The sequence below is a fragment of the Penicilliopsis zonata genome, assembly GCF_001890105.1.
Source record: "Penicilliopsis zonata CBS 506.65 unplaced genomic scaffold ASPZOscaffold_4, whole genome shotgun sequence".
Taxonomy (NCBI): domain Eukaryota; kingdom Fungi; phylum Ascomycota; class Eurotiomycetes; order Eurotiales; family Aspergillaceae; genus Penicilliopsis; species Penicilliopsis zonata.
This window is the reverse complement of record NW_019208914.1, coordinates 223,541-250,310: the sequence shown is the minus strand read 5'-3', so window position 1 is coordinate 250,310 and position 26,770 is coordinate 223,541. Positions and strand designations below refer to the sequence as shown.

At 53.2% G+C, this 26,770-nt stretch overlaps 10 protein-coding genes across 10 annotated transcripts; 4 read left to right on the top strand and 6 right to left on the bottom strand.

Moving 5' to 3' along the window:
• Positions 1-1,062: 1,062 nt before the first annotated feature.
• ASPZODRAFT_150442 (hypothetical protein) lies at positions 1,063-2,646 on the top strand (the record flags this gene model as incomplete). Its single annotated transcript, XM_022725621.1, has 2 exons — positions 1,063-1,107; positions 1,162-2,646. The coding sequence occupies 2 exons, from the start codon at positions 1,063-1,065 to the stop codon at positions 2,644-2,646; spliced, it is 1,530 nt and encodes a 509-aa protein (XP_022582659.1).
• Positions 2,647-3,685: 1,039 nt separating this feature from the next.
• Positions 3,686-5,891, bottom strand: ASPZODRAFT_1529553 (hypothetical protein). The gene is made up of 7 exons (XM_022725911.1): positions 5,766-5,891; positions 4,784-5,658; positions 4,687-4,725; positions 4,587-4,633; positions 4,370-4,524; positions 3,870-4,318; positions 3,686-3,810 (listed from the first exon to the last, which is right to left on the bottom strand). Exons 2-7 carry the CDS (start codon positions 5,417-5,419, stop codon positions 3,787-3,789), a joined length of 1,350 nt encoding a protein of 449 aa, XP_022582658.1. The 5' UTR covers positions 5,420-5,658; positions 5,766-5,891; the 3' UTR covers positions 3,686-3,786.
• A 366-nt stretch (positions 5,892-6,257) lies between these two features.
• Positions 6,258-7,271, bottom strand: ASPZODRAFT_14297 (hypothetical protein; the record flags this gene model as incomplete). Its single annotated transcript, XM_022724901.1, has 1 exon — positions 6,258-7,271. One exon carries the CDS (start codon positions 7,269-7,271, stop codon positions 6,258-6,260), a length of 1,014 nt encoding a protein of 337 aa, XP_022582657.1.
• A 295-nt stretch (positions 7,272-7,566) lies between these two features.
• ASPZODRAFT_112721 (hypothetical protein) lies at positions 7,567-9,938 on the bottom strand. Its single transcript, XM_022721047.1, has 8 exons — positions 9,404-9,938; positions 9,289-9,353; positions 9,213-9,236; positions 9,065-9,161; positions 8,854-9,018; positions 8,675-8,798; positions 8,111-8,616; positions 7,567-8,033 (listed from the first exon to the last, which is right to left on the bottom strand). Exons 1-8 carry the CDS (start codon positions 9,870-9,872, stop codon positions 7,642-7,644), a joined length of 1,842 nt encoding a protein of 613 aa, XP_022582656.1. The 5' UTR covers positions 9,873-9,938; the 3' UTR covers positions 7,567-7,641.
• A 4,416-nt stretch (positions 9,939-14,354) lies between these two features.
• Positions 14,355-16,479, top strand: ASPZODRAFT_62889 (hypothetical protein; the record flags this gene model as incomplete). Its single annotated transcript, XM_022729111.1, has 5 exons — positions 14,355-15,002; positions 15,096-15,247; positions 15,319-15,454; positions 15,529-15,875; positions 15,930-16,479. 5 exons carry the CDS (start codon positions 14,355-14,357, stop codon positions 16,477-16,479), a joined length of 1,833 nt encoding a protein of 610 aa, XP_022582655.1.
• A 333-nt stretch (positions 16,480-16,812) lies between these two features.
• ASPZODRAFT_130086 (hypothetical protein) lies at positions 16,813-18,253 on the top strand. Its single transcript, XM_022722427.1, has 4 exons — positions 16,813-16,903; positions 16,951-16,971; positions 17,027-17,554; positions 17,612-18,253. The coding sequence occupies exons 1-4, from the start codon at positions 16,864-16,866 to the stop codon at positions 18,148-18,150; spliced, it is 1,128 nt and encodes a 375-aa protein (XP_022582654.1). The 5' UTR covers positions 16,813-16,863; the 3' UTR covers positions 18,151-18,253.
• ASPZODRAFT_157935 (hypothetical protein) lies at positions 18,124-19,567 on the bottom strand. The gene is made up of 3 exons (XM_022726336.1): positions 19,328-19,567; positions 19,000-19,276; positions 18,124-18,920 (listed from the first exon to the last, which is right to left on the bottom strand). The coding sequence occupies exons 1-3, from the start codon at positions 19,397-19,399 to the stop codon at positions 18,190-18,192; spliced, it is 1,080 nt and encodes a 359-aa protein (XP_022582653.1). The 5' UTR covers positions 19,400-19,567; the 3' UTR covers positions 18,124-18,189.
• A 220-nt stretch (positions 19,568-19,787) lies between these two features.
• Positions 19,788-21,303, bottom strand: ASPZODRAFT_92448 (hypothetical protein). Its single transcript, XM_022730443.1, has 4 exons — positions 20,627-21,303; positions 20,506-20,552; positions 20,416-20,458; positions 19,788-20,357 (listed from the first exon to the last, which is right to left on the bottom strand). Exons 1-4 carry the CDS (start codon positions 21,265-21,267, stop codon positions 20,009-20,011), a joined length of 1,080 nt encoding a protein of 359 aa, XP_022582652.1. The 5' UTR covers positions 21,268-21,303; the 3' UTR covers positions 19,788-20,008.
• Positions 21,304-21,606: 303 nt separating this feature from the next.
• ASPZODRAFT_157934 (hypothetical protein) lies at positions 21,607-23,585 on the top strand. Its single transcript, XM_022726335.1, has 4 exons — positions 21,607-21,982; positions 22,105-22,718; positions 22,789-23,274; positions 23,373-23,585. Exons 1-4 carry the CDS (start codon positions 21,666-21,668, stop codon positions 23,513-23,515), a joined length of 1,560 nt encoding a protein of 519 aa, XP_022582651.1. The 5' UTR covers positions 21,607-21,665; the 3' UTR covers positions 23,516-23,585.
• A 251-nt stretch (positions 23,586-23,836) lies between these two features.
• On the bottom strand, positions 23,837-26,051 carry ASPZODRAFT_130079 (hypothetical protein). Its single transcript, XM_022722426.1, has 6 exons — positions 25,763-26,051; positions 25,676-25,696; positions 25,563-25,620; positions 25,440-25,499; positions 24,181-25,370; positions 23,837-24,105 (listed from the first exon to the last, which is right to left on the bottom strand). The coding sequence occupies exons 1-6, from the start codon at positions 25,853-25,855 to the stop codon at positions 24,049-24,051; spliced, it is 1,479 nt and encodes a 492-aa protein (XP_022582650.1). The 5' UTR covers positions 25,856-26,051; the 3' UTR covers positions 23,837-24,048.
• Between the last annotated feature and the right edge of the window lie 719 nt (positions 26,052-26,770).

Below are 26,770 nucleotides of genomic sequence, written 5' to 3'. Positions count from 1 at the left end.
GACACTGACGGGTAAGAAAAGAAAAAAAAAATCACCGGTGTAGATAATGCGTGTACGGTCTGTAGTCCGGCTTCTTGACCAGCAGATTGAAATGACCATCAGGCCTTCCCCAGATCATCCGACAATGGCCTGACAAGAGCCCTAGGGTCTGTGATCTCCTCATCTTAGCAGACTGGCTTGGATACGGTCAACCGGACGATTCATCTGGCTAATCGATTAGGTATGAACATTGCATCACCATGACGGCTGCTATGGATTAATGAAATAGTATAATACACTGTATGAGAAACTAACCACAGTATAGACTTCTTGATTACTATTGCTATATGATTTGACCTCTCTAATCCAATAAATGGGTTTTAGATTTGAAATCTCAACTTATCTACTCATTATGTGATTTGATCCTCTCATAACCAAAACATACCCTTTATCAATAATATATAGCAATCTCAATCCAGTCCCCTACTCACTATTACTCTAACTCTCATATCAAGCAGGGTGAAGAAGAGAGACATTGTCATATTGAGAGACAAGGTCAGACGATCCTGCAAACCCTACGATACTGCCCTAACTTCCTCATTTGGCCAACAAACAAAATGTCCCTCAGTCAGGATTGTGATCTCCAAATATACCCTCTACAGGAGTCTGTCGATCTTGGGCTGACAGCAGACCTGACAGGTGGACGAGGATCTCCAAACTCCTCGTTAAGGCATTGCATTGCAATACTGGCCCTCAGAACTAACCGATAGCCATATCATCTCAATATCGCTCGACGTCTCGGCAAGGAACCGATCCGAGTCATTTTACCCCGCCAATAGACCTTGCCACGCAAGTTGATAAAGGGCGACCTGCGAAGACCTGATTGCAAACATCGTGGTGAGGCTTGATGGAAGAAGAGATCTGCGTTGGAGATACGCCGTGCAGGGATCACGTCATCGAGATTCCAATCGGCGCACTCCAGAGGCGCGCGCAGCTGCTCGGCTGAAAAGCCTAAATGGTGCATTTATAAACAGACGGTCAGTTTAAAAAGACTGCAGTCTTTCTCATCTCTACCCTGCTACGATGTCAGGTACCGTTAAGAATCCCGGTACACAGCCTGCTGTGGAGGTTGGGCCTCGTCCGTGGGTCGGCGGCGGGGAGGAGGAGGATACCGCTACCGAGGCACTCGATATCGCATATAAAGCCAAGGCAGAGGTCCTGAATGATGCTATCCAGGAGATAGGCATGGGACGCTATCAATGGCAGCTATTTGTCGTGATCGGCTTCGGTTGGGCTTCGGACAACCTGTGGCCTGTCGTCACCTCGCTCATTCTCACCCCCATCGCGTACGAGTTCGCCCCATCACACCCACCGTTGCTCACTCTCTCTCAGAACCTCGGCTTGCTGGCCGGGGCGATGTTCTGGGGGTTTGGCTGCGACCTGTTCGGACGACGCTGGGCCTTCAACCTCACCATCGGCATCACGGCAGTGTTTGGCCTGATCGCCGCGGGGGCCCCGACTTTCGGCGCAGTCTGTACCTTTGCAGCCTTGTGGTCGGTGGGCGTCGGAGGAAATCTCCCAGTTGATTCAGCCATCTTCCTTGAGTTTCTCCCGGCCTCCCACCAGTATCTGCTCACAGTGTTGTCGATCGACTGGGCGTTTGCGCAGGTGCTGGCAACTCTCGTAGCCTGGCCGCTACTGGGAGACTTCACCTGTGTAGATGAATCTAGATGCACCCGAACCGAGGATATGGGATGGAGGTACTTCCTGCTTGCCATGGGAGCCATCGCGATGCTGATGTTCGCTGTCCGGCTTTCCTATTTCACCATCTTCGAGTCACCCAAGTACCTGATGGGCAAGGGCAGGAACGACGAAGCGGTTCGCGTGGTGCACGAAGTGGCGCGGAGGAACGGCAAGGCCTCATCTCTCACAGTGGCTGATCTGGATGACTGCGACTACCAGCAGCAGCAGCAGCAGCAGGAGCGGCAACAGCAGGGGAACAGCGGCCCGAGTACAGCGGAGATTCTGCGTCGACGGCTCTCGAAGCTCGACCTGGCGCACATCAAAGCGTTGTTCCAGACACCCAAGCGCGCGTACGCAACGACCCTGATCGTGCTCGTCTGGGCCCTGATCGGCCTGGGATTCCCACTCTACAACGCCTTCCTGCCGTACATCCAGCAGACGCGCGGCGTCGAGTTTGGCGACGGTTCAACTTACCTAACCTACCGTAACTCGCTCATCATCGCCCTCCTAGGCGTGCCGGGCTGTCTGCTCGGCGGCGTGCTCGTCGACCTGCCCCGGTTCGGACGCAGGGGCGCCCTCTCGCTCTCCACCGCGCTCACGGGCGTGTTTCTCCTGGCCTCCACCTCGGCGACATCCTCCAACACCCTCCTCGCCTGGAACTGCGCCTACACCTTCATGAGTAACATCATGTACGCCGTCCTCTACGCCTACACGCCTGAGATCTTTCTGACTAAACACCGCGGCACGGGGAACGCCCTCGCCGCCTCCGCCAACCGTATCTTCGGCGTCTTGGCCCCCGTCATCGCCATGTTTGCCAATCTTGAAACAGCCGTGCCTGTTTACCTCAGCGGTGCGCTGTTTCTCATCGCAGCTCTGCTTGTAGTCTTGATCCCGTATGAGTCACGAGGGAAGGCGAGTCTATAACTAACTACTTTATCTTTGTGAGCATGTCTTGGATTATAAGACTACAATACTTTATTTACTACCTTCAATACCATACAGTTAATAATACGGATGCATGAACAAGGTGAATGAATGAGTGACATTCCAGAATAAAGATACAGAGTAATGAATTATATATAAATATCAGGTAAAAAGTCAGTAGAGAGATCTATCTATCTACCCTAAGCAGTCAAGGCACGAGCGTGGATCTTCTTATCGTCGAGCAGCCAGGTGAGGGTGCTCTTAAGGAACTCCAGGACCTGCTCGGCGCTCAGCGAGTTGAGGTACTCGGTCAGATTGGAGAGGCTGAAGCTAGAGCTGGAGGAAGAAGTGGTAGAAGTGGAAGCAGCGCCAGTGCTGGTGCTAGTCGTAGTGCCAGTAGCAGCAGCAGCAACGGTAGTGGCAGTGGCAGTGCTTCCTCCAGCAGCGGCAACAGCAGAGCTAGAAGAACCCGAGGAGGTGTCTTCATTGTGCGGCTTGGGAGCGGAAGAGCCGGTGACGTAGGCGACAACCACGGCAGTCGAGGTCGAAGTCACGGTGGTGGTTGAATCTTCGCCGGCACCGACGGCAGCAGCGCCAGAGGGACTTACGTCCTTGACAACGGCAGACGCGGAGGCGGAGGCGGAGGCGGCGGCGGTGGCGCTGTATGAAGCGTGGCAGGCGGACTTCTTGTGCTTGTGAGTGGAAGAAGAGGCGGCAGCGGCGGCGGCGGCGGCGGGAGTGGAAGCCTGGGCGGCGGGGACGCTGGCGAAACCGGTGGGGGCAGAGCCCGAACCAGCGGCCGCGGAAGAAGAAGACTCAACAAACCCACCAGGCGCCGCAGAGGACTGAACGGCTGCCGCGGAGGGCTGACTGGCGGCGACGGCAGAAGAAGAGTGGACAGGGTGCCTGCTACGGTTCTTGCCGGTGACGGTGTGCATCCTGACAGAGGATGATGCTACGACAACGGCCGGAGCGGTTGTGGAGCTGGCAGCCACCGCTCCGCTCGCAGACGCGGACTTTGCCAGAAGGCAGGCTGCCCCGGTGGCGGAAGCAGATCCAGCAGCAGAAGTAGCAGCAGCAGCAGCGGCACTCGAGGCAGCAACAGAGGTTTCGACATCCTGAGGAGCGGAAGCAGCGACGCTAACAGGAACCTTCGCCGCGGCAGCAGCGGAGGAAGAGGAGGAGGAGGAAGAAGAAGAAGAAGCGGTTGCTGCATCGGCAGCCAGGGGGCTGATGGGGGTCGCTCCAGGGAAGAAGGAGGTCGGGATGGTCGGGATGGGGATATAATTGGTGGTGCCGAAGGCGGCGGTCAGGTCACTAGCCATGGTGGCGGCCGAGTATCCCGAGGGAGCGGCAGTGACGGTGCTGGTGGTGGTGTAGGAGACGTAGTCATCACCGGATTCGAGGCAGGCACCGGTACCGTAGCCGCTCTCGCACTTGTACCACTGGTAGTCGCCGGACTCGGTCCACATGGCAAAGTCTTCGATGGTGATGTCTGTGCAAGGGTTGGTGTCCGAGCAGGTTACGTCGATGGGACCGCGCTCCGCCCCATCCGCCTCAGTGCCTGTCCAGCCGGTGAAGGTGATGTTGTTCAGGGTCACCCCATCGCCTGCAACGACGGCCATGCTGCTCCAGTAGCTGTCGATGTAAAGGGAGTATGCGTTGCCGTGGCCTGGTAAAGATTAGCATACTCTCAGCCAAGAAGGAGAAAGGACGGACTCACCGATAAAGTTCTCCAAAACAACGTTCTCGACAGTTCCGTTGCCGCCATTGCTCTTGATCATGTACATCTGGTTGGAGCTCCAGGTATAGATGTTGCGGTAAACAATATCGGAGACGTTGGTATCAGAGCCCAGGGAGCCCATAGCACAACCACCTCTATAGAGTTGAGTCAGCACCGGCCGAGGGTATTTGTTTCCAGGAAGAGAGGTTCTACATACGACCAGTTGCAGTAAATATCTTCGACAAGGATGTTTTTGGAGGGACTCTATAACGTTCCGTTAGGTCGATGTGAAGGATAGAGAATGAATCCCTTCTTACCTTGACGGTGACACACTCATCCTTGTTGGTAACTTCGATCTGTTCGACATCATCATATTAGGATGTTCTATTCAGCCCAGGCACGTTTGGAACTCACATCATGGATCCAGATGTTGTTACTCCAGACATCGATACCATCGGTACCGCCGGCGTCCGCACCGCGAATGGCCATGTTGTAGATCTCTCCATTGGTGCAGGTATCCATTGAAAAGTGGAACGAGGGCGAGTCGGTCAAGGCGATGTCGTGAACGGAAAAATCCGAGACGTCGTACAGACGGAGGAGACGGGGTCCGTCCCAGTTGTCATCGATATGGAATTCGTAGCCGAAACCCTGCATCGCACCGGCGGAAGTACTGGAGAAAAGCTCAAAGTCGGTGCTGTGCTCGATGTAGATCATGTTCCCGCCATCGGTACCGGTTCTGTAGATGATACCGTCCATCTGCAGGGCCCAGGCGTTTCCACCACTGAGATCAACCCAGGTGCTCATGGCGTAGGAGCCCGGGGGGATGTAAACCACACCGCCGTCCTTGCAGTCATCAAAGGCGTCAGTCAGCGGGGTGCCCAGGTCGGTCGAGTTGTCGGCCACGGCGCCGTAGTCCAGCACGTTACAGTTCTTGGTGCTGTTTTTGGCCGAGATCGACGTCAGAGGACCGACAGAGCCCGACAGCTGGGCAGCTACAAGAAGGGGCCCCAGGCCCACGACTGCAGCGAGAGTAGAACGAATGGAATGCATCGTCGATATGCAGTGGCCTGCCCTATCAAAGGGAAGGTCGATAAAGAATGACAAAGAAAGGTTGAAAAGGAAAAGAAGAGAGAGAGAAGGAGAGAAACCGAGAGTAGTCAACTACTTCTGGGAGACCGCGAGAGAAAGAAAAAAGAATGTATGGAAGATTGTAGAGAAGGCGCACCAAGTGCCTTATATTGTTTGGTATTATTAGGTACTCCGTACTCCGTACTCCGTATTGTGTGTTGCTATTAGAGTAGGGCAATATAGGGTTAGTTATAATTGAAACAAACTAGCAGAGAATAGCTGGTATCAGCTACAGGTCCGATTCTATTGAGACGATTCCTGAACTCACTAATCTCCACGATCAAACCACCGTCGATGCTTGGATCCGACCTGACCGACTCCACCGGTTCCAAGACAGGGGAATTATCCCCATCACGGTGAATGAAGCTGAGCCCTGTGTTCCATCTTGATTTATCTCGAGGTATTTAACCTTTTGAGACCAGAGAAATAGTCGCCGTGGTGGTCTTGCGGCCAATCGAGGACACTGGCCTGTTCTGGGCAAAATAAATGCAGGGTCGAGGAGGTGAGGGTCCTAGTGTTTCATATAGACCGCGGCCATCATTAGTCACTCTATAGTATCAATCCGTCGAGCAGTCTCAGAGCAAGAACTTCATGGATGACTGTAGAAGTAGAATTGATGCTGTGATGGAGGAGAGAAGAAGAGGAAGAGGAAGAATCGAGAATGACAGGAGCAGCACGTGGTCGAAGCAAACAGACCAAACAAGTTGATAGAGGAGAAAAATAATCAAATCCATCATTCAGAGTAACTACAATTCTGATTCTAATGCGCCTCTCTCCTCAATAGCCAAGCAATCCCCCGCTGTGTGTCTACCTTCCACTTCCTCGCCTGGGAGATCATGCCGAACATCCCCCAGAAACAATGGGTGCAGCCAGGATAGACATCCAGTTTCGTCTCAGTACCATTCTCCCGCAAGACATCCCGGTAGATGAAGCTATCGTCTCGATTGATGTCTAACCCACAGCTCTGGAAATAGGTGCGCGGATGCCCCTTCCACCCCGTCGGCCACAGAATCGTCCGGAACAGCGGCGACGAATAGTCTCCCGCATAACAGATATCGAACAACTGCTTGACGTCCCTGTTCAGCCCCGGTGCGTCCAGACAGGCCGGATCCATCCGGGAGAGGTAGGCCTGGCGATACCGATCCGGCACGTCATCCGGCGGGATGAACGAGGCGGCACTCAGGAACACGCCCGTCAGCGGCGGGGAGAGGTTGTTATCTCGAGCCAAGAGGGTCAGGACAGCAGCGTTGACGCCGCCGTTGCTCTCCCCACCGACCAGGAAGGACGAAGCAGGATCGGCCCCGTACTCCGCCGCACGGGCTGCGACATGCTGTAAAGCCGCCCAGCTATCGTACACCCCCGTGGGATACTTGTGTTCCGGACCGAGACGGTACTCGGGAGCGACGACCACGCAGGCGTGCGTGCGAACAATGTCCCGACAGAAGGGGGCCGTCAGCTCGGGAGACCCGATACAGCCGCCGCCGCCGTGGTACCAGACGAGTAACGGGAGGAAGGGTAGCGGCGGCGGAGCAGACGACGCCGGCGCGAACACATACAGGCTCAACTCTGTGCCGTCTTGCGTCTCGTAGCTGGTCGTCCACTCCTTGACGGCGCGGTCGGGCGCAGGCACAGGCTGCTGCTTGAGAAAGGCTCGGAGGTGCTGGATGGCTTTGTCCGGCTGGGACAGGTCGACGGTCCAGTTGAACCGGCCTGTTTGGACCAGGGCGTCGATCTCGGGGTCGATCACGGCGAGGGTTTGCAGTTCTTGAGTCATTATAGTGAGAAAGTGTAGTAGTACTCGTAGTAGAGTTAGTTATTACTGATACTATTACTACTGCTGCTGCTGACATGTGATTTGTTATGTAATCCGAAGAATCTCAGGCTTACGCATGAACGCAAAGTATAGTAGTTATAGATAGTATAGTATAGTATAGTGGGAGGGTTTAAGTTAATAAATTCTATAGGAACTACACTGCCGCGACTTTTTTCGTCCAAGACAACCAGAAGCGAGGGTGTTATACGTTCTAGGTACGATTCTCAGAGGCATACCGAGAGTTGAAAGTAGAAGACTAACATTGCATAATCGTTCTAAGAAATGGATATAGATATATAGATATATATATAGACATATATATAGATGTAGATTAGCCAGTAGGAGAAGTGCAGGTAAAAGGCGTCAAAGGGGTCTCGGCAAAGTCCGCTCTCATGTCAACGATTGCGGCCCACAGACCCAGACCGGCCGTGGCAAGGGCAGCAAGCGAGTACAGCAGGTCAAAGGTGTTCCAGGCTAACTGCTTCTTGAAGCCACGGATCCAGCGCTTGAAGCCGTGATCCACGCGATTGGCCTGGCCGGTGCGCGGGTCGAATTCCTCCTCGGGCAGGATGGCGTCCTTCTGGACGTTGTATCCGACTAGAAGGAGGGGGGGGAAGGTGTAGGAGAACTGCTGGATACAGAGGGCGCCCACAAAGGTCGTCAGGTTGACGATCTGGGGGATGGCGGCGGCGACGACAAAGGCCAGCGACCAGTAGACGGGAACTGACAATTAGTTTCTTGATTTTTTTTTTTTTTTTTTTTTTTTCCATTTTGTTTGTTCTTTCAAAGGAAGTACTTACCAATGCAAACCCAGACAATCTTGCCCTTCTTCTTATCCAAAGCAGGAAAGTTGAAGATATCACGTAGGACAGCCGAGTAAAACACCTTGATGCCGATGTTGCCGTACAGGATACCGGCGATGGCGCCCGTGATGAAGGAGAGGGCGTTACCCAGGGTTTGCCAGTTGTAGGCCGAGTCGGGAATGCCCTGGTAGGAAGGGCTGTAGGTGAATTGGCCCTGGGCACTGTACACGACCATGCCGGAGACCAGGTAGCAGATGTAGATGAAGACCTCGGCGCAGATGAAGCCCTTCCAGAAGTCGTAGGGGCGGCGCATCTCGGCCATCAGCTCGTTGAACAGGGTCGCGCCACCGTACGCGAAGATGCAGTTCATGATCCCGCTGATCCGGCTGGAGAAGGTCGAGTTCGAGGGCCAGTTGGCGCTCGTCTCGATCGGCCCGTAGCTCACCCCGTTTTCGATCTCCGCCGCCGCGTAGTTGGGGGGGTAGTATTGAACAACAATCATACTGGTATGTTAGAAGAAAAAAAAAAAAGCAAATTCCGAGTGAAATAGAGAAAACTCACGTCATGATCACGACAATGACGTTCAGCCAGATGGCAATGTTGGACAGCCAGGACAGACGCTGCAGGGTACGGATCTGACCGAGACAGGCACCGATAACCAAGAAGATGAACTCGGCGAGGACGACTGAAAGAGTGAGAAGAAGGAAAAGGAAAGGTCCAGTAAAACAAGGGCAACTTACAGCACAAAGAGCCAGTGCCGCTGGCCCCCTCAGCCATTTGGGCCAGAGACTGCCCGCTGCTCTCGACGATGAGGGCGATGTTCAAGAAGAACTGGAAGCTCTGCAGGACGTTGACGCCCTGGCGGGCCCAGTTGCCGAAGACACGGAAGGCGACATCACCGTAGTCTGTCGATGTGAGAACAGGCCGAGTAGAAGGGGCAAGTCAACTTACTGCGCATGGGGAAGCGGGTGGAATCCAGTCCGACGAAGATCTTCCAGAGCTGCATTCCGGAGTAGCAAGCCAGACCCCCAAAAACGGTGTACAGGGCCTGAATGATTAGTCTGGCTCTTAATCAGGGTGAGAGTATAGGGAGGCATACAAAACCAGGTCCATAACCCATTTGCTATCAAGTGAATTAGCCAACAAATCGAGTCAAGCCGAGCAATCCAACTTACGCTGATAGCCCAAGGCACGTTGGTAGGACCGAGAATATCGGTAGTAATCAGGTAGAAGATAGAACCTATCGACTGGTAAGTAATGAAGACTCAAGAATATAGGTATCTCACTCACCCCAAGTGGCCGTCCGGGTGGCACGCTGGGCACGCTCCCATTCGGTCTCGGTGATCCCCCAGCGATCGACACCGTCGCTGCCCTTGGAAGTATCCTGACCGGGAGCCTTCTCGGTGATCTTCTCGGCAACGGGGTTCTCCTGGTCGAGGGGCGGCAGGGAGGCATCGAGGACGGGGGGCTCCGGTTCGATCTTCTTGCCGACGATCATGCTCCAGATCTGCGAGAAGCCCTGGTTGTCGGTGCGGATGTGCTTTTCGATCTCTCGCGAGCGGGTGGCCCAGTAGTGATAGTTCTCGAAGGTGATACTGCGGTCATTGTAGATGGCGCCGTGGCCCTCGAGGATGGGAGGTTCGATCTCATGCGCAATATCGGCGCGGTGCTCGTCGCTGGTGCCAATGGCGTCGGCCTCCCCCCCGAGGCGAGGATCGGCGACGCCGCCCAGGTTGGCGGCGGAGACAAAGGTTGACATGGAGAGAAATAAGAGGGATTTTGGTTTTTTGGAGGTTCCTCTCTCTCTCTCTCTCACACACACACGGGTAAGGAAGAGGAAAAAGCAGGGGAAGTCAGTATTTCAATATGAGAATAAATTGGCCAGCCGCTAGTCCTGCAGACCAATTGGTGACAGACGTTGGACCAGGAGCTGGAGTGGATCAGAGTACGCAAAGTACGTACCAGACACAAATTTCGCTGATAAGCATTTACTATTGCCTCAGTGGAGATGGCGAAGCTTCCCTGCGATGCGTCGATCCACAAAATGTAACGTGCCTGTCCATCGTGCCACGGATCCCCGTCGGAGAGCCTTGATGGAAGCGAGAAAGAACACCACGAAAGTATACAACTCCGTATACGATACGCTGTACGTAGAACTCATGCCTTAGTTAACTACTAGATACTAGTACTATCTACATAGGTACTAATACCTGTAACTAAGTAGAAGCAACTTACTGTTATTACCATGCACTTGTAGGATGTCCCTAATACTCCGTATGACTGCCTTCTCTCTTCTCTTCTTCTTTCTTCTTTCTTCTTTCTTCTCTTCCTCGGTTCGCTCCTTCCGAGGTTGAAACGCAAGCGACCAGGCGATTAGGCTAACCGGAAACAGCAAAGTTGCCGACTCTGTACGGCCAATCATGGCCACTTTATGGTCTGATATGTGGGTCTAGTGGCGAAGACTAGGCCTGGACAGGCTAGAGTAATACCGTACGGAGCAGTACAAGGACAGGTACCTAGGTACCTTACCTAGTACGCCGTAGTAAAACCTAGGTACACTGTACCTTAGTTACTAGGTAGGTAAAGGTAGGTACCTTACTTCATGTACTCCGTACCAGGACTTGGTGAATTCGTTTGTCATCGAATACACTTGATTTGCGCAAGCTTCATTTCTTACTACATAATTATCCTTTCCTCCCGACTCTATTCCTTCTGGCGTTCGGAGAGCTGATCCATGTCCCCGGAGTACGTGGAAAAGAATTTCCCCTTTGCCACCTTGCCACGTGCAGTCAACAGAGCTGGTATTTACAAGTCCTTACTATAATATCTTACCTAGGTAGGTACCTAGTTATGTCGTATGTTTGGAGTAGTATTCCCTAGACAAGGATTCGGCAGGGATTCGGCAGGGATCTCAGAGGGGAATTAAATCAGCAATACGGAGTCTCAGGGGAAGGGGATATCAATACGGAGTACTCCGTATTGATGATCATCAAACCGGCAGTCAGTACTAGAGAGTAGTACTGTCTATGTAGTATAGGCTGTATAGCAACTGCTGGCCAGAGCGTCTTCTCTATTCCATGTCTAACACTAGTCAGCAGCCACGTATGTACGGAGTAGTACGAATATGTAGAGTACTTAAATGTAGTTAGTAGTTAACTAGTTATAACTAGGTACTCCAAACTAGTTACAATCTACTCCTATGTTCATGACTCGCAGACGGACTCCGTGCAGAGCCCGTGAACAGGCATACTCCGTAGATTAAACTATTGCTAGTCAATGTCTTAGTATGTAGTACTCCGAAGGATTATCATCTACTCGGTCTAACCAGTCATACTCTTATGGCACTATCTTTCATCTGTAGATAGGGATTATCAATAGATGGTGTGAGTCAATACTTCACGCTCAAGAAACAAGCCAAGGATTTGAAATATCATCCGTAAGCCCTGATAGATGATGTGTTGGATCGAAGGTATCAACAGAGACCAATAATATGCCACCGATGTCGCTATTCGCAGGTTAAATGCCTCATACTTGATGCCCTGCAGTGCAGGCTGTCAAGACTCGGCAGTCAGACGAATTCCCTGTTGTCCCTCCTTGGCGTCACTATTGGGTTCATTCCTTCTGTTGCACTGGGACGCACCCTGGTTGCATACAAAATCCATCGAATTAAAGATCCGATCCAATCGGCCATGGTCTAAGCTATTCGTTAGCGTATTGCTCCTAGTCTTGGTAGTGTTGCGAATAACTATGTCGTAGTAATGATTGATCAGCACTAAATTCTACTGACCCTGGTTAATTAAATAGGAGTAACTAGTTAGTAGGTGCTACTTAGTCAATAGGTGATGTACTAGGTAACTAAGTACGGAGTACTACTTCGTACTTTTCCAGTACTACATATTGACCTGCTGGGAATTCGACAAGGTGGGCATCATTGTTGTCTGTAGAATTCCAAGTAATTCAAGCCTCATGCTGGATCTCTCGGAGAATGTCAGAATCAAGTTTGAGACCCTCTCTCTGATAAGGTGGTGGGGGAGGCATGAAGCTCACCTCCAACCATGCGTTGCCAAGTGGATGCGAGTAGCCTATAACTAACTAGTAGTATTTAGGCACTGTCTGGTTCATTGTTGATTTCCCTGAAAGTGATTTCAACTCTGGAACCTCGAAAGCAGGGGAATAGGAGAGAACACTGTACTCTGTAGAGCTCTTTTTAAATCTTCCTTGATAATCCCTCACCTGTTCTTTGGGCCTGAGATCTCTGTACCGGGTTCCCAGCACTCTCCCATCAATCAGCAGCACCGTTGCGGGTATTTTTTTGTCGGCTGCAGATCGCACCTATTCCAAGATACGGAGTACCCCGTAGTAGAAGCTGTGCGGGAGCGCAACTGCTTAGAATATGCTCCATCATGGCTAGGTGAAATAGAGCCTAAGGCAATAACACCCGACCGATGAACTGAACTGTATCTGTGAAAGACCAAGAGTCATGTTTGTTGAACGGGTAGAAGGTAGGCGTTAATGTTTGTCGACTGACAGATGGACTAGCTCTCTATTTCCAATCCAGCCAGATCGTAATTATTATTGTAGCTCCTGAATAGCGTCCCAAGCTGGGACTCGGTAGTCTCGAACTTTGATGCCATTCACTTCTTCGTGACGACATACTGGGGGTTGATAGAGTGGTACGGCTGTTTCTGCAATCAAAACAACGTCAACAAGAAAGAATTGGAGGACAGAGACGGACGAATGGAGGTGCACCCTTGACAATTTAGTAGGTACGCATTACCAAAATACCGATGACTTTTGAGCATGGTCACTACCTAAAGACTCACGGTAGCTGTAAGGTTGAGCTCCACGCCCTTGGCGTACCTATGTCATACAGTGAATGGCAAGGGTCTCCGAGAGAATCCAGCAGTGATAGCAACGCTCAGAACAAGTAGCTGGTCTGGTTGCAAACTCCAGACCGCCACTCCCAGAATTATTATTGCCGTTCAACAATAAGTATTGTCTCGATGCGAGTCGCTGCGGCTGATAGATGAGATGATCGGCCAGTCGGACCCGAATGGCCGGTTGAGGGCCTCTTGATCAATCGAATTGGTCTCAACTTCTCACTGCTTGCCGGGAACGGTTTCCCACCCCTTTCTTGCCTCTCGAGACCAGAGAAATCCGGGCCGGCCAGGATCTAAGCAGGCAGAGATCGACAAGAAGCAAGAATCGCTCGCGCTCGAATCGAGGAAAACACGTCACAGTCACAGACACAGTGTGCACTGTCACAGAAGGAGTCAGTAACGGGGATTATCTGGAGTGCTCAGTCTGGCTGCCTGCATTCAGTTACCTGTGGTTCAACTTATTTCGCAACTCCTCCTTAAGCTGGTAACCAACCGATCTACATGGTTTCTGGCTCTTTATGTCTCCCGGATCGAGCAGACATGCCGGAGAATCCCATGGTCTTTCTTGCCTACTTGCCAACTGTCCCTGGGACACCCGTCTCAATTGTAGTGAGTGCTGAAGAAGAAACAAAACCGGCCGAGGCAGCAAGAAGACTCAAGAGTCAAGACTCAAGAGCATCAACCATCATGTGATCTCCCCTCCCCAACAAACCTCTTCTTCTCCTCGTCTCATGCCTCCCCCCTACCAGTTGCCGCTTCATTTCAGCTTCTTGGGGGGCCCATTTTATTCTGCTTCTTAGGGTAGACTCGCTAATCCCATCATGGCGATCAGAGTACCTCTTGCGTCACCGATCGTGAGATCGATAGCGATCAGGAATCCACCAGCTACAAAGCAGCAAATCGTGTCCTGGAAACCTTTTCCGACCGACGTCACTTTTCAACGCTCCCCGACCTGCCCTGTTTTCGACTCGTCCAATGGCCATTCCATTCGGACGCGTTAAAGGACTCTGCCTCCAATCGTGAGGAATCCCAGAATCCACCCCCCCCAGCTCCACCATGTTGTGGTGAAGCACTGTCTTCATATAAAGGACGATGGCCTGGCCCCGACGCGGGCGTCTAGACCTGCGTCCCTTGTCCAAAGAGGAGGCAGTGTGCTGATTAGGTAGGTCGAGACTAGCTAATTATTAATTACCTACCTTATATTACGATGACTGCTAATCCGTACTACCGCTTAGCTACTATTTGCTGCTGTCGGGGGCCTCCTTCATTTCATGCCCAATTCTGCCGCCGCCCGCGCGACGGTCCCCGCGCTGGCTCCGGCGCCGCCGGGCTACATACACGAGGTTCGCGACCCCAAGCCCATGACCAAGGTGTCGCGCGCCTGCACCCAGTGCCGCCGTCGCAAGGTGAAATGCACGGGCGAGACCCCGTGCAGGAACTGCATCGACAACCGCCTGGGATGCCGCATCGACGAGGAAAATGACGGCCGCCGCCGCCTGTCGGCCAAGCGGAAGATCGAGTCTCTGCAGCAAGACCGCGACCTGCTGCTGGGCCTGCTGGAGATCCTCCGCGGCGGCAGCTCCGGGCGTGTGGCCGAGGTGCTCGATGTGATCCGTCTCGGCGACAGTGCCGTCGAAGCGCTGCGGGCGTACCTGTTCGATGGCGGCACGCGGCCCAAGCGAGTGCTCTCTTCCTCATCCTCCTCCCTGTCGCCATCGTTGCGGAGCCGTTCCATCAGTACCGACTGGCCTGTCGTCCGGCCCAAGGTGATGGATGTCAAGCGCCTGGCCGATAAGCCCCTCTACGACGTGCCCGCGCAGCCGTGGACCTCAGTCACCACCGACGACCATTTCGTCTCACACCTAGTCTCCCTGTGGTTCACCTGGCACGGGAGCTCCCTGTTCAACCTCGTCAACCGCGACCTATTTCTAAACTCCATGTGCGCCGGGGACCCGGAACCGCCGTTTTGCTCATCATTTCTCGTCAACGCCATTCTCGCCGAGGCTTGCGTAAGTTGATTTTGTTTTTCTTCATCTCATTTCTTTCGTGATAAATAAAAAAAAAGTAGATATAGATTGCCAACATCCTCTTCCTTCCTCAAGGCCTATTCGGACTATGCCGAGAGCTACTCGATATACAACGATCTAGCCACCAAGGGCGCCCATTTCTACCAGGAAGCCAAACGATTGCTCGATCTCGAGGAAGGGCGAAGCACTCTGACCACCATGCAAGGGCTAGGCGTCATGTATACATGGTATCTCCTTCCTTCACCAAGTCTGGGGTTCTGTCCTGTACTCCAAATTGGTCTTCAGGCTGACAGGGTAGTTCTACGTTCATGGGAAAAGATCGCGTGGGGTGGATGTACGTGACAAACGCAGTAGAGAGCGCGCGCGAGCTGTGCGCGATGCGTGACCTCGGGGGGACAGAGCACGCAGTCAGAGATGCGACTATGGGCCTATTTGTCGCAGTGACGTACGTAGTATATAAGTCTTGGGGAGAAGACCGCGTGTGGGGGCGTTTCTATAAGCTAAGGAGAACAGCGCCGGAGCCCTGAAGTTACACAAGATGCCGCCGATGAAGAAGAAACCGCTATGCTCCCTAGTTCCGGAGTGCCATGACCCGGCCGACCTGTGGACGCCGTACCCGCTCCCTATGGACTCGCTACCGGTACACACGAGCTGTATCTTCAACCACCTGGTGGACCTAACGGAGATCAGCTACGACACGACAAGCTGTCTGTTTGGCGAGGACAGACTGCCACTCGCGCAATTAGAGGTGACGGCACGCTCGCTGTCCCGTCGGCTGTCGACCTGGTACGCCGCGCTGCCGGACTGTATCCAGGGGACAAACCGCGGTTCCTCGCCAGGGACATTGAATCTGCAGTATGCCCTTTTCCTACGATGAAACCGAACTGATTTCTCTCTGACCGGTTATAGAATGTACTATCACACCATCATCATGACGCTGTACGGGTTCCTGCGGCACCCGGAGCCGTCGATGCCGGCGCTGGCGCTGGCGAACGCGGCGAGCGCGCGGGCACGGTGTGTCGAGTCCGCGCGGACGGTGGCTCAACTGGTGCACACGCACCACGTGAAATGGGGCGGGCAGCAGGTGCCGGCGGTGTATGTGCACTGGATCACGGTGGCGCTGTTCACCCTGCTGGAGGAGCTGGACCAGGCAGAGTGCCGGGCGGCGTTCCTGTCGCTGAGCCGGTCCGCGCAGAGTCTATGGCGGCGCTGGCCGCTCTCTATTGGGACGTTCCGACTGGTACAGCTGAGCGCCGAACGGCGGGCGAGGGAACCCCGAGGCAAAGAACTGCCAGGCGAGGTGGCCGAGGTGTTTGCGCACTTCGAGCGAGAGGTCTGGAAGACGCACCAGGGCCGCTTGCGATTCAGCAGTCTGTATCCCAACCTGGCTGAGGCTGTCATCACGGGGCCAGGTGGGTGTGTTGAACTAGACCAACTACTACAGCAGTACGACAGATAGTTCGGTCAGCTAAATAGGCGTCCTTAATACCTATTCTCCTGAAGCATGTAATACAGAAGTCCCAAGTCCTGCTCGAGAAGTTATAAGAGTAGAGAGGAGAGGCCGATCATAGTAAACATACTCCGTACAATGGAGTACCATCTTAAATATAATATTATTAAAATACTGCTTGTGTTAATTTCATTAATCTGTATTTTAATTCCTAATATCGGTGAGAGATCATGACAGGTCAATCTGCAGAGCATATGCAGTCCAGATGGAAATATGATGATATATCACTCTCTCACTCACTCACTCTCTCTCCAAGTTTATACTCTGTACTCTACCTCATCACTTCCACTCTATCAGATCTGACTCAGTCTTGAATCTTTTCCACTGCCTACCATGACTATTCAGACATTCACTGTCCGCTGGGGAATCCTCGGTATGGTACCTGGCACTCGATAGATATCTGACACTAACTGTCTGTAGCCACCGGAGGCATTGCATCTTGTAACAGGCTACCTGAACTTTCGACATGATTTATTTTACATCTAATAAGAGACAGTGTTCACGAAAGACCTCCTCGTCCCCCCCTCCTCCCGCAATGTGACCGACATCCAGCACACGGTGACGGCGATCGCGTCGTCGTCGTCGCTGGAGCGCGCCAAAGCCTTCGCCGACGCCCACAACCTCCCCAGCGCGACGCTGCACGACTCGTACGAAGCCCTGGCGGCCGACCCGAACGTCGACATCGTCTACGTCGCCACCCCGCACTCCCACCACTTCCGCAACGCCATGCTCTGTCTGCAGGCGGGCAAGGCCGTGCTGTGCGAGAAACCCATCACCGTCAACGCGCGCCAGGCCCAGATCCTCGCCGACACGGCGAAACAGAACGGCGTCTTCCTCATGGAAGCCGTCTGGACGCGCTTCTTCCCCCTCACCAAGGCGGTCGGGCAGATCGTCTCCTCCGGTCAGCTGGGCTCCGTCCACCGTGTCCTGGCTGATATGAGTTTCGGCGAGGAGATCGAGACGAAATGGGGGACCGAGCACCGTCTTGTCAATCTCGATCTTGCGGGGGGTGTTCTCCTAGACTGTACTCTTCCTTTATAACTATAGGCCAAGGTCAAGGTAGCTTGCTAACTGGATGTAGTAGGAATATATTCTCTCACCTGGGTGTTTGAGATCCTCTACCGACTCGGCGGCGACGAGTACCCGAAGGTCATGTCGACCATGACCAAATACGCCCCGACGGGCAGCGACGAGACGACCTCGGTGCTACTTCGGTTTCCTCGCAGCGGGGCGCAGGGCATCGCTCTCTCCGGGCTGCGGGTGAGTTCGGACCCGGATGGGATGAACAGCGCGCGGCCCGCGATTCGCATCCAGGGGACAAAAGGCGAGATCCAGATCGACGGGCCGTGCTATCGTCCGACGGCGTACAGGCTTATTCCTAAGCTGCAGGAAGGAGAGACGGCAGCGGGGAAGAAGCCGATCCAGGACGTCGAGATGCCGATCCCCGGCCACGGTATGTTCTGGGAGGCGGACGAGTGTGGGCGCTGTCTACGGGATGGGAAGCTGGAGAGCGAAATCATGTCCCTGCAGGAGAGTATTGCCATCATGCGCGTCATGGATGAAGTCAGGGAGCAGAATGATTTTGTCTATCCGGCGGAGTTGGAGAGCACGGATTACTGAGATAGCAGTATATTCACTATACATATACTTGAGTAGTATCTAGACTGCAAAAAAACTCTCAAATCCCACCAGCGCATATCGATAGCGTGCCCTGTTCTCCTGCATCCTCTCCATCACCTCTTTACAGTTTCCTTCATTCACCTGCATCTCCTCGACCCATGCCCCGATCCCCTTCTCCCCCGCCAGCTTCAACATGGCTAGCATCTCGACCCGGCTGCCGAGATTGCTACCTCCGATCTTGATCCCACGCAGGACAATGTCCTGGGCAGAGAGGGCAGGCAACGGGGTCTCCGGTAGCCCGACTGTATGAAACGTCCCGTTCACAGCCAGCAGATCCAGGTACGCGGAGAAGGTATCCCTGTGCGCCACGTTGGCCGTGTTGAGCACCAAATCGAACCCACGCTTCCATTCCGCCGTCCAGTCCTCCCTTGCCGAATCAATGAAGACACTAGCCCCCAGTTTCATCGCGTCGTCTCGTTTCGCCCCGGATCGCGAGATGGCAGCCACTGTTTCCGCCCCGAGAGCCCTCGCCCACTGCAGCGCAAAATGGCCTAATCCGCCAATCCCCACGACTGCAACCCGTAATCCCGGACCACAGCCGTTCCGGACCAGAGCGCTGTACGTGGTTAACCCGGCGCAGAGCATCGGTGCGGCCGCAGAAGATGAAAGACTGTCTGGAATGGAGAAGACAAAGTGTTCGTGGACGCGGACGTGGCTGGCGAGGCCGCCTTGGGAGATGCTTCCGTCGGGATACACGCCATTATACGTATCTTAAATTATTAATAAAGAATAGTCAAAGAAAAGAAATGAAGGGGAAAAAAAGATGGGAAAAAGGAAAAAGAAACTTACCAACGTATTTCTCACAGTATTGTTCGTTGGAGGCAGTGCAGACTTCACAATCGAGACATGCCCACGCCTGAGCACCCACGCCGACTCTGTCGCCGAGCTTCACCGTGGTGACTCTATCTCCGATCTTCACGACTGTCCCTACAATCTCATGGCCGAGACAAAGAGGCAGATGAGCGTCGCCCCAGCCCCCGTTCGCGGTGTGGATGTCGCTGCTGCAGATGCCGCAGGTTGTGACTTTGATGTCAACATCGTGGGGGGTGAGAGTCTTAGGAGTGAACTGTACACTGTTAGATAGATGGATAGATAGATGGTAGATTAAGGGCCCTACCTCTCTTCTAGTGAAGGTCTTCCAGTCGGAGTGCGAGGTGGTGAGCAGACCTTCGAAAGTGGTTGGATACATCGTGAACAGCAAGACTCCGTATAGATAGATGGATACTCCGTGTAGATAGATGGACACTCCGTATGGACTGTAAAAAGATAGAAAAAAGACTGATAATAGAAAGGAAGATGGTCAATAGAAGGGAGGAGAATACGGAGTACCTACTCAGATGGTAGGAGAGAACTTTCTACCCTCATTGCCCTTATTTGGAGTCGGTGAGTACAGATGCATTATGCTCATGTAGTCTATTGAGTACTCTGTAAACCCCGTACTCGTAGACTTTGACGGTGGTTCGAGCATGCAGATGCAGATGCAGACGCAGGTTGATGCAGTTGCAGGTGGAGTTGAAAGCCTGATTTGGTCAATGCGAGGAGAAGAAAGGTTGATCACCATTCAAGTATACAGTGTTGTAATTTGAAGTATCCAAGCATTTTCAAATTGAAGAAACCAGGCGATTTTCAGTTATTTTTATTCAGTACATTTAGACTGTCCAGATCATAAGTTACTACCTCCTATAGTCCAAACTTCCATCTACCTCATCAGATCATCATCTGGCGTCGAATAGCTCGATCGCATCCGTCCTCTCTACCTCTGCTCCATAAACGACCGTCATGCTTCAGCTCAGCCAGCTTATTCCTCTATCTTGTCATCCGCTTTGATCATGGTCTCCCGCCCGTATCGCGACTCCTTGGCTGTCCCCAGCAGCTGGTCCCAGAAGGTGAAAAAGAGGGCAAAGTTGCTCTTAAGCCCCCATGTCTGATGGTGCACATCGTGAAACTTCGAGTCCGCCGCCGTGACCAGCTCAAAGGGGTCCCATGGCAGCGCGTATCCGCAGTGGTCCACCAGCGCCTTCCACGTCGCCAGGACGTTGAACACCATCCCCTGTCGGATCGACAGGTTCGACAGCACCACCCCGAGAGTGAAAGCGATTGTGTCTACTAGGAAGCCCTCCACAGGATGACTGTACACAGCGCCGAAACTGTTCCATATTAGCTGGTCCGTAGCCCCGTGGACTGTAGTTGCGATTGACAACTTACGCATAGGTGATGTAGAGCCGGTGGTGCATCGAGTGGAAGTTTTCTAAAAACGGTCAGTACCGTCGAATTTAATGAAGAGGCGTCACATACTGTAGAGCCATTTGTAGTTGTGCATCATTCGGTGACCAAAGTAGAACCTATTTCGTTAGCTCATTGGTTCTTTTTTTTTTTTTTTTTTTTTTTTTTTTTCCGCTTTTGACTGCTAACATACCAAGTATCGGCAATGAAGAAGCACATCCACAGCTGAAAGGCAGGCACCAGTATATAGTACAGCGCCTTGCCACCAACAATCTCCCACGGAGCAAAGCCCTGAACGAGAGGCACCGACTGGGCGAGTAGGCTGCCGGTTGCGGTCGCGTTGTTCTTCAAACCGGTGTAGTCCCCCCCAGAGAGCACGGCCGACAGCGTGGGCGAGGTAGCTTGGACCTTGGAACTCCAAGCCAGTGAGTCGACACCGAACAAGGCCAACAGGCTGGGCAACATGTGCTGCAGGATGCGAAGCTTCGAGGCCCAGCGCAGGATGTAGAACTGCTCCTGGCCTCCGTAAGTCTTGCCGTCGTCATTCCACGTTAGGGCTACAGTGACCGCGATCTGCATCACATGGTAGGCCACGACGCCGCGCAAACACTCCCACTTGGAGATACGATTGCGCTTGGTCATCTCCTCGGGCGGGTATAGCTTGTACTTTGTCAGGAGCTCGCTGCGGTCGATCCATTCCCACAGGATGGAGAAGACGGCGTAGGAAATGGGCGGGAGCATAATGGCCAGCGCCTTATCCGAGACGAAGCTCAGCAGAGGTGCCTTCTCATAGACATCGTAGGAAGACAGGGGAGGAAGGTCGGCGAATGCCATGGTGACGATCCAAGATGCAAAACAGGATGGGGGGGGGGGAGGGGGTTGAACACGAACAACAGAATAGAAAGCCTCTTGACAGCACCCAGGGTCGTCCTTTTAAAGACATCGGATCTCAATGTACGTCACCCACACACTGATCATCGCTGCATGAGCTTCCTCCCACCTGCCCCTTTCGTAGAACCGGAAGAGAATGCATCCAGCAAGGAGCAGCCTCAGCCTATCACTCGCAGCCAATCCGTCCGTCTGGTTATCAAGATGTGTCCTCCGGGGTGGTGTATATATCACACGTCAAGTCTGAGAGCAGCGGTCAGCTATGCTATAAGATCTTCGTAGTCAGCTCCAGCATCTTGGGGCCGAACCTCGAGTCAACCTCCCCTCTTTTCGTGCCACTCGCCATGACCGACTCCAGCCTGTTAGTGCTGGCAGCCATCGTGCTGCTGGCCGTCTCTCTGCACCGCAGACGCACCTCACTCAAGGCCCTAGACTCCATCCCCATCGCCCATCCGCTGTGCGGCCTGTCATCGCTGGTCATGCACTGGGTGCGCTTCACCGGCCACGAGAACCGCTTCGTCCAGGCTGCTCACGAGAAATACGGACCTGTCGTGCGCCTGGCACCCCGCGAGCTCAGCGTCAACAGCGCCGAGGGTGTACGGGTGGTGTATGGTGGGGGGTTCGAGAAGCATCCCTGGTATCGCAGCTTTTTTAACGTTGGGTACGTTTTCCCCAAAGAAGCCGAGTTCACATGACCTGCTTTGCTTTCTCTCTTCCCCCCCCCTCCCAGCAGAATTTCTTCCTCCTTTTTTTCGATTCTAATGGCTTACTGACTGGCTCTAGGCGTCCTAATATGTTTTCAACGTACACATTCCGCCCTCACGCAGACCGCAAACGCATGCTATCGCACGTCTATTCGAAATCGTTCATCCAGGGCTCACCGGCGCTGAAGCAGCAGTCGACGCAGATCCTGCACGACCGCCTTTTGCCGATACTGCAGCAGGCAGCTGGGACTGGGGAGGCCCTGGACGTGCACGATCTGCTTTTGGCGAGTGCGATGGACTTTGTCACTGCATTTCTGTTCGGCCTGTCCAGCTCGTCGAACCTGGTTGAGGACCGGACGCGGCGGCAGGCCATCCTGAGCGCGTATCAGTCGCGTCTTCCATACGCCTACTACGCACAGGAGACCCAGGGTGTGATGGACGGCCTGCAGAAGATCGGCTTCAACATCCTACCCGCGGCAGTGGTGGCGGCCACCGAGCAGTTCGAGGCCTGGTGTATTTCCATGGTGGATGGGGCTGAGGAGAAGCTGCATCGAGGGGGGCACCTGGACGCGGCCGACCAGGCTGTTGTTTACGGCCAGCTGCGGGACGCCATGCTCAAGACCAAGAAGGATGAGTCCGGGCTCACGGCCGATGAGCGGATGGATATCGTATCGGAGATGTGTGACCATATCAGTGAGTGGATTTGCCTTCCCCCCTCCTTCCTGTACCGTCAAGTTCTCAATGCTAACTTGAGAATGTTTAGTTGCCGGCCATGAAACCTCCGGGATCGCCCTGACCTATCTGGTGTACGAAATGTCCAAGAACCGAGATCTCCAGGACGCTTTACGAGCGGAGCTGACCTCAGCTCCATCGCTACTGGTGGAGATCAAAAACAAGCTGCGCGCCCCGGACGTCTCGCTGACCAAACAACTCGACGCCCTCCCCTTCCTCGACTCGGTCATTCAGGAGATCCTGCGCCTGGTGCCCCCCATTGGCGGCCCGCAGACACGACTCACCCCTTCGCATCGGCCCACAAAACTAGGCGACTTTGACGAGATCCCCCCGGGGATCCGCATCAGTGCGCGCGCCTACTGCCTGCATCGCAACCCGGCCGTTTTCCCAGACCCGGACCGCTTCAATCCTTACCGGTGGATGGAGCCCGGCGAGCACCTCAAAGAAATGAAGCGTTGGTTCTGGGCTTTTGGCAGTGGGGGGCGCATGTGTATTGGCAATAATTTCGCCATCCAAGGTAAGCCACTCTCCCTTTTACTCTTTTTTCTTTTCTTTTTTTTCTCTCTCATCCCCTCTCATGACATACATATATGCAAGCTGTAGCTAACTGGCCAGAACTCAAATTGGTCACCGCTGCATTGTACGCAAACTTCTTCACCGAGGTGGTTGAGACGAGCGCGCAGGACATGCAAGCCACAGACTCGTACTCGGCCTATCCCACTGGGGGGAAGTTAATGGTGCGTCTAAGGGAAATCTAAGAGGTGAAAAGATGGTATGGAAGTATAGAGTGTGCAGAGTACAGACAGTATATAATCAAATACTAAGGAGATAAAGTTCTCAATGTCTTTCATTCCACTTTGTAAAGTGTATACTTTATACTGAATTCTTTTCTTTGCCCTCCTTAATGTGACAGCATCTGCAGCGTCGATCTTGATCTGATCTGATCTGATCGACGGTACCTTTTTTTTGTAGATCCAGCTAAAAGTGAAGATCTTACTTAATAGAAACAATCAACTGTAGACAATTGTTCTATAGTCTGCAAATCCTGCATAATGTAAACAATGATAGATCAAAATAGGCTTAAACATTATCATTCTCATAGACAGTATTTTTACTAGCATACAATAACAACAAAAAAAAGGGGGGCGGAGGCGGAAGCATAGAAGGAGAATATACCGAGCAGCAAAAGGGACCAAGATGAAAATCATGATCAGAAAAGAAAGGAAGATGCAGGGAAATAGCAAAGAGCGAGTTATATAAAGAATGAATATTGGAAAACGGGCAGATCGGACTAGACCGAGCCCCCGACAGGCTTCAGGCGCAGTGGGCGGTCCTGTACAAAGAGAGCCTGAGTCAAGAATTAGTACTGAAGACAAGAAAAAGTGAAAATAAAGCGAACCACTCATTCTGTGGATTGACATACCAGAACAATGGCGGCAGAGAGGGCCATCGCCCCCATGACGAGATTAGTATATCCCCAACCAAGCTGGGAGATGCCGAGTCCCGTCCAGAGAGGGCCGACGACCGTCCCCGCGGCGATGGCGCAGTTGAAAAGGGAGAAGGCCTGGGCGTAGGCGCCCATCGGACCGAACAGGCCCGGCCGCTTCTCCTCCATCTTCTCGACGGTGAGGGCCAGGTCGCCTGCGATGGGGGACAGGACGAAGTTGATCGCGGCGCCGATGCCTGTGGTCAGGACACAGAGCAGGGAGATGTCAAAGATGGTGTTTTGTCGGACAAAGACGACGCCGACGGTGCATATGGCCCCAACTGCGCAGGAGATGCTGGCCAGCATGCCTGCGCCAATGCGGTCGGAGATGAATCCCGCAATTGGGCCGCCCAGCGAGGGGAGCGCGATGCCCAGGAAGATGATGCCAGCCTGGAAGGAATCCCAATGAAAGCGGAGTTTGACGAAGACAGGCAGGTCGCTGTCAAATCCGCTTAGCAGCACGTATGAGACAAAGGTACCGTACACGATGGCGCGGATGCGAGGAGTCTTGAGCAGGTGAAACAATGGCACAGCAACAGCCTTGCCTTGTTCCTGTTTCTGCGCGATGAGAGGGGACTCCTCCGAGGAAGAAGGCAAAGAAGAGGGGGGGAAAGAAGAAGAAGAAGAAGCATCGCCCTCGCCTGTGATCTTTTTGGCATTAGTCTCGTCCATCGTCCCGTATGTTGTGTGAAACTCATCCCCGTTTATGGGTGAGACAGGATCAGGCTGCAGCCACTTTTGAGCATGTTTCTTTTCGATCATGACCAGTCGCAGGAAGATATCGACAATGACCAGGCCGACCATCATGATCACAACGCCATAGTAGCCAAATTGCTTGTACACAAACCCGCCCAGCGGTGGTGAGATGAGCACTCCCAGATTCGCGCTCGAGAGGGCCATGCCCGCGTCACGGCCGATATTGGCATGTCCCACCGTGTCGACCAACAGCGCCAGGCCGACGGTAAAGATGACGGCCGCTGACAAGCCCTGCAGTCCGCGAGCGGCCAGCATCAGATACTTGTCCGGGTGGATCGAGTAGAGCACCGTCGAACCAGCCTGCATCGACAGTCCGACCAGCAACGGGATCCGGCGGGAGGGAAGATTATCGGCCATCCATCCACAGAGAGCTATTATTATCATCATCATCATTAGTTAAATTTCAGATTTGATATGTTTTGGTTCTAGAACAGACGTACGAGATGCAAGCAGCGTTGCCCCCCCAAAGATACTCAGCATCCACGAACTCCATTTCTGCACTGAGAGGGAGCCAGTCAGCAGCATACAACACTAATGTCAATGAACATAGATATATTTCTTACCGTCTTCCTCCGGGACTCCAGACTGTTCCACCAAGACAAAGGGAAGCGTTGGAATCACCTATCTCGATCAGAAACACACCTCTTCAGTATTTCCAGCCCCGTCTACCACCTACCACAGCGTAAAGAAATCCATCCTGGAGAGAGAAAAAGAGAGTCAGAACTGCCAGTCACTGAAGCAAGGACCTCCCGAGCACACATACCGTAAACAATGCCAGACAGATCGTAAAGAGAATGAAGTTGGTCGATGACCGCTGCTTCAAAAACACCGGCGGACGAGTCACGGCGTCGGACATGACGAAGACTGGAGGGGGAAAGAAAAGCAGCAGGAGAGAAAGCGGCTGCTGCTGAGGGGACAAAAGAAAGAGAGAAAAGAAAGAGAGAAGAATAGAGAGGGAGAGGGAGAGAAAGGCAGAAGCAGAGTTCAATGTTTGATTCAGGAAAGATGTTGTTTTGGTGGACAAAAACCCCTCCTCCCTCCTGACCTTCTCTCTCTCTCTCTCTCTCTCTCTCTCTCTCTTTTTCCCTGCCATCTTCTTTCTCTCTCTCTATCTGCATCTCTCTCTCCCTCTCTCTCTGTGTCTCCACCTCTTGCCTACTCACGTCGTACAGATGACCATCGCCCGCCGTCGATCCCTGCTTCAGTTCCACTTGGCCGGGAAGAACTACTCCACCCTCCTCCTCCAGTTCCTCCTTCGTTGCGAGTCGTCGAGTGTGAGAACGCCACCGGGGCGATATTCAATAGTCTAGACGATGGAGACAGGCAGAGACATCGCAATTCGGACTGCTTGCTTCTGATTCCTGTATGCCATCGATGAACTCCGTACGGCAAGCCGCAAGAATCTCGCGCCATCGAGGTGCGTGATTACGATTTCCACCGCATGCTGCAATGTCTCTGTTGCTGCATCTTTCTTTTTTCAAAGTTCAGCTCCTCGCTGGCCCCGGACACATGTTCCAGCTGCTTGAGAGTGAGCGGGATCTGGTGTTGCCTTGCGTGGAGGGTGGGTGTTGTGCATGCTTTGGAGGTAACCTGTATAGATTTGCTCCTTGCTTCTATGACTGCACTTGGATAACTCACTGGAGGGAGTCTCTCTCGCTTGGCTGATCATTCAATTCACTCTAGTTGGTTAATGGGGGTTTGTTAATGACTGCGATCAATTTGCTCCAACTCTATTCTATACTAACTATACCACTCACTATCCCCCCGACAG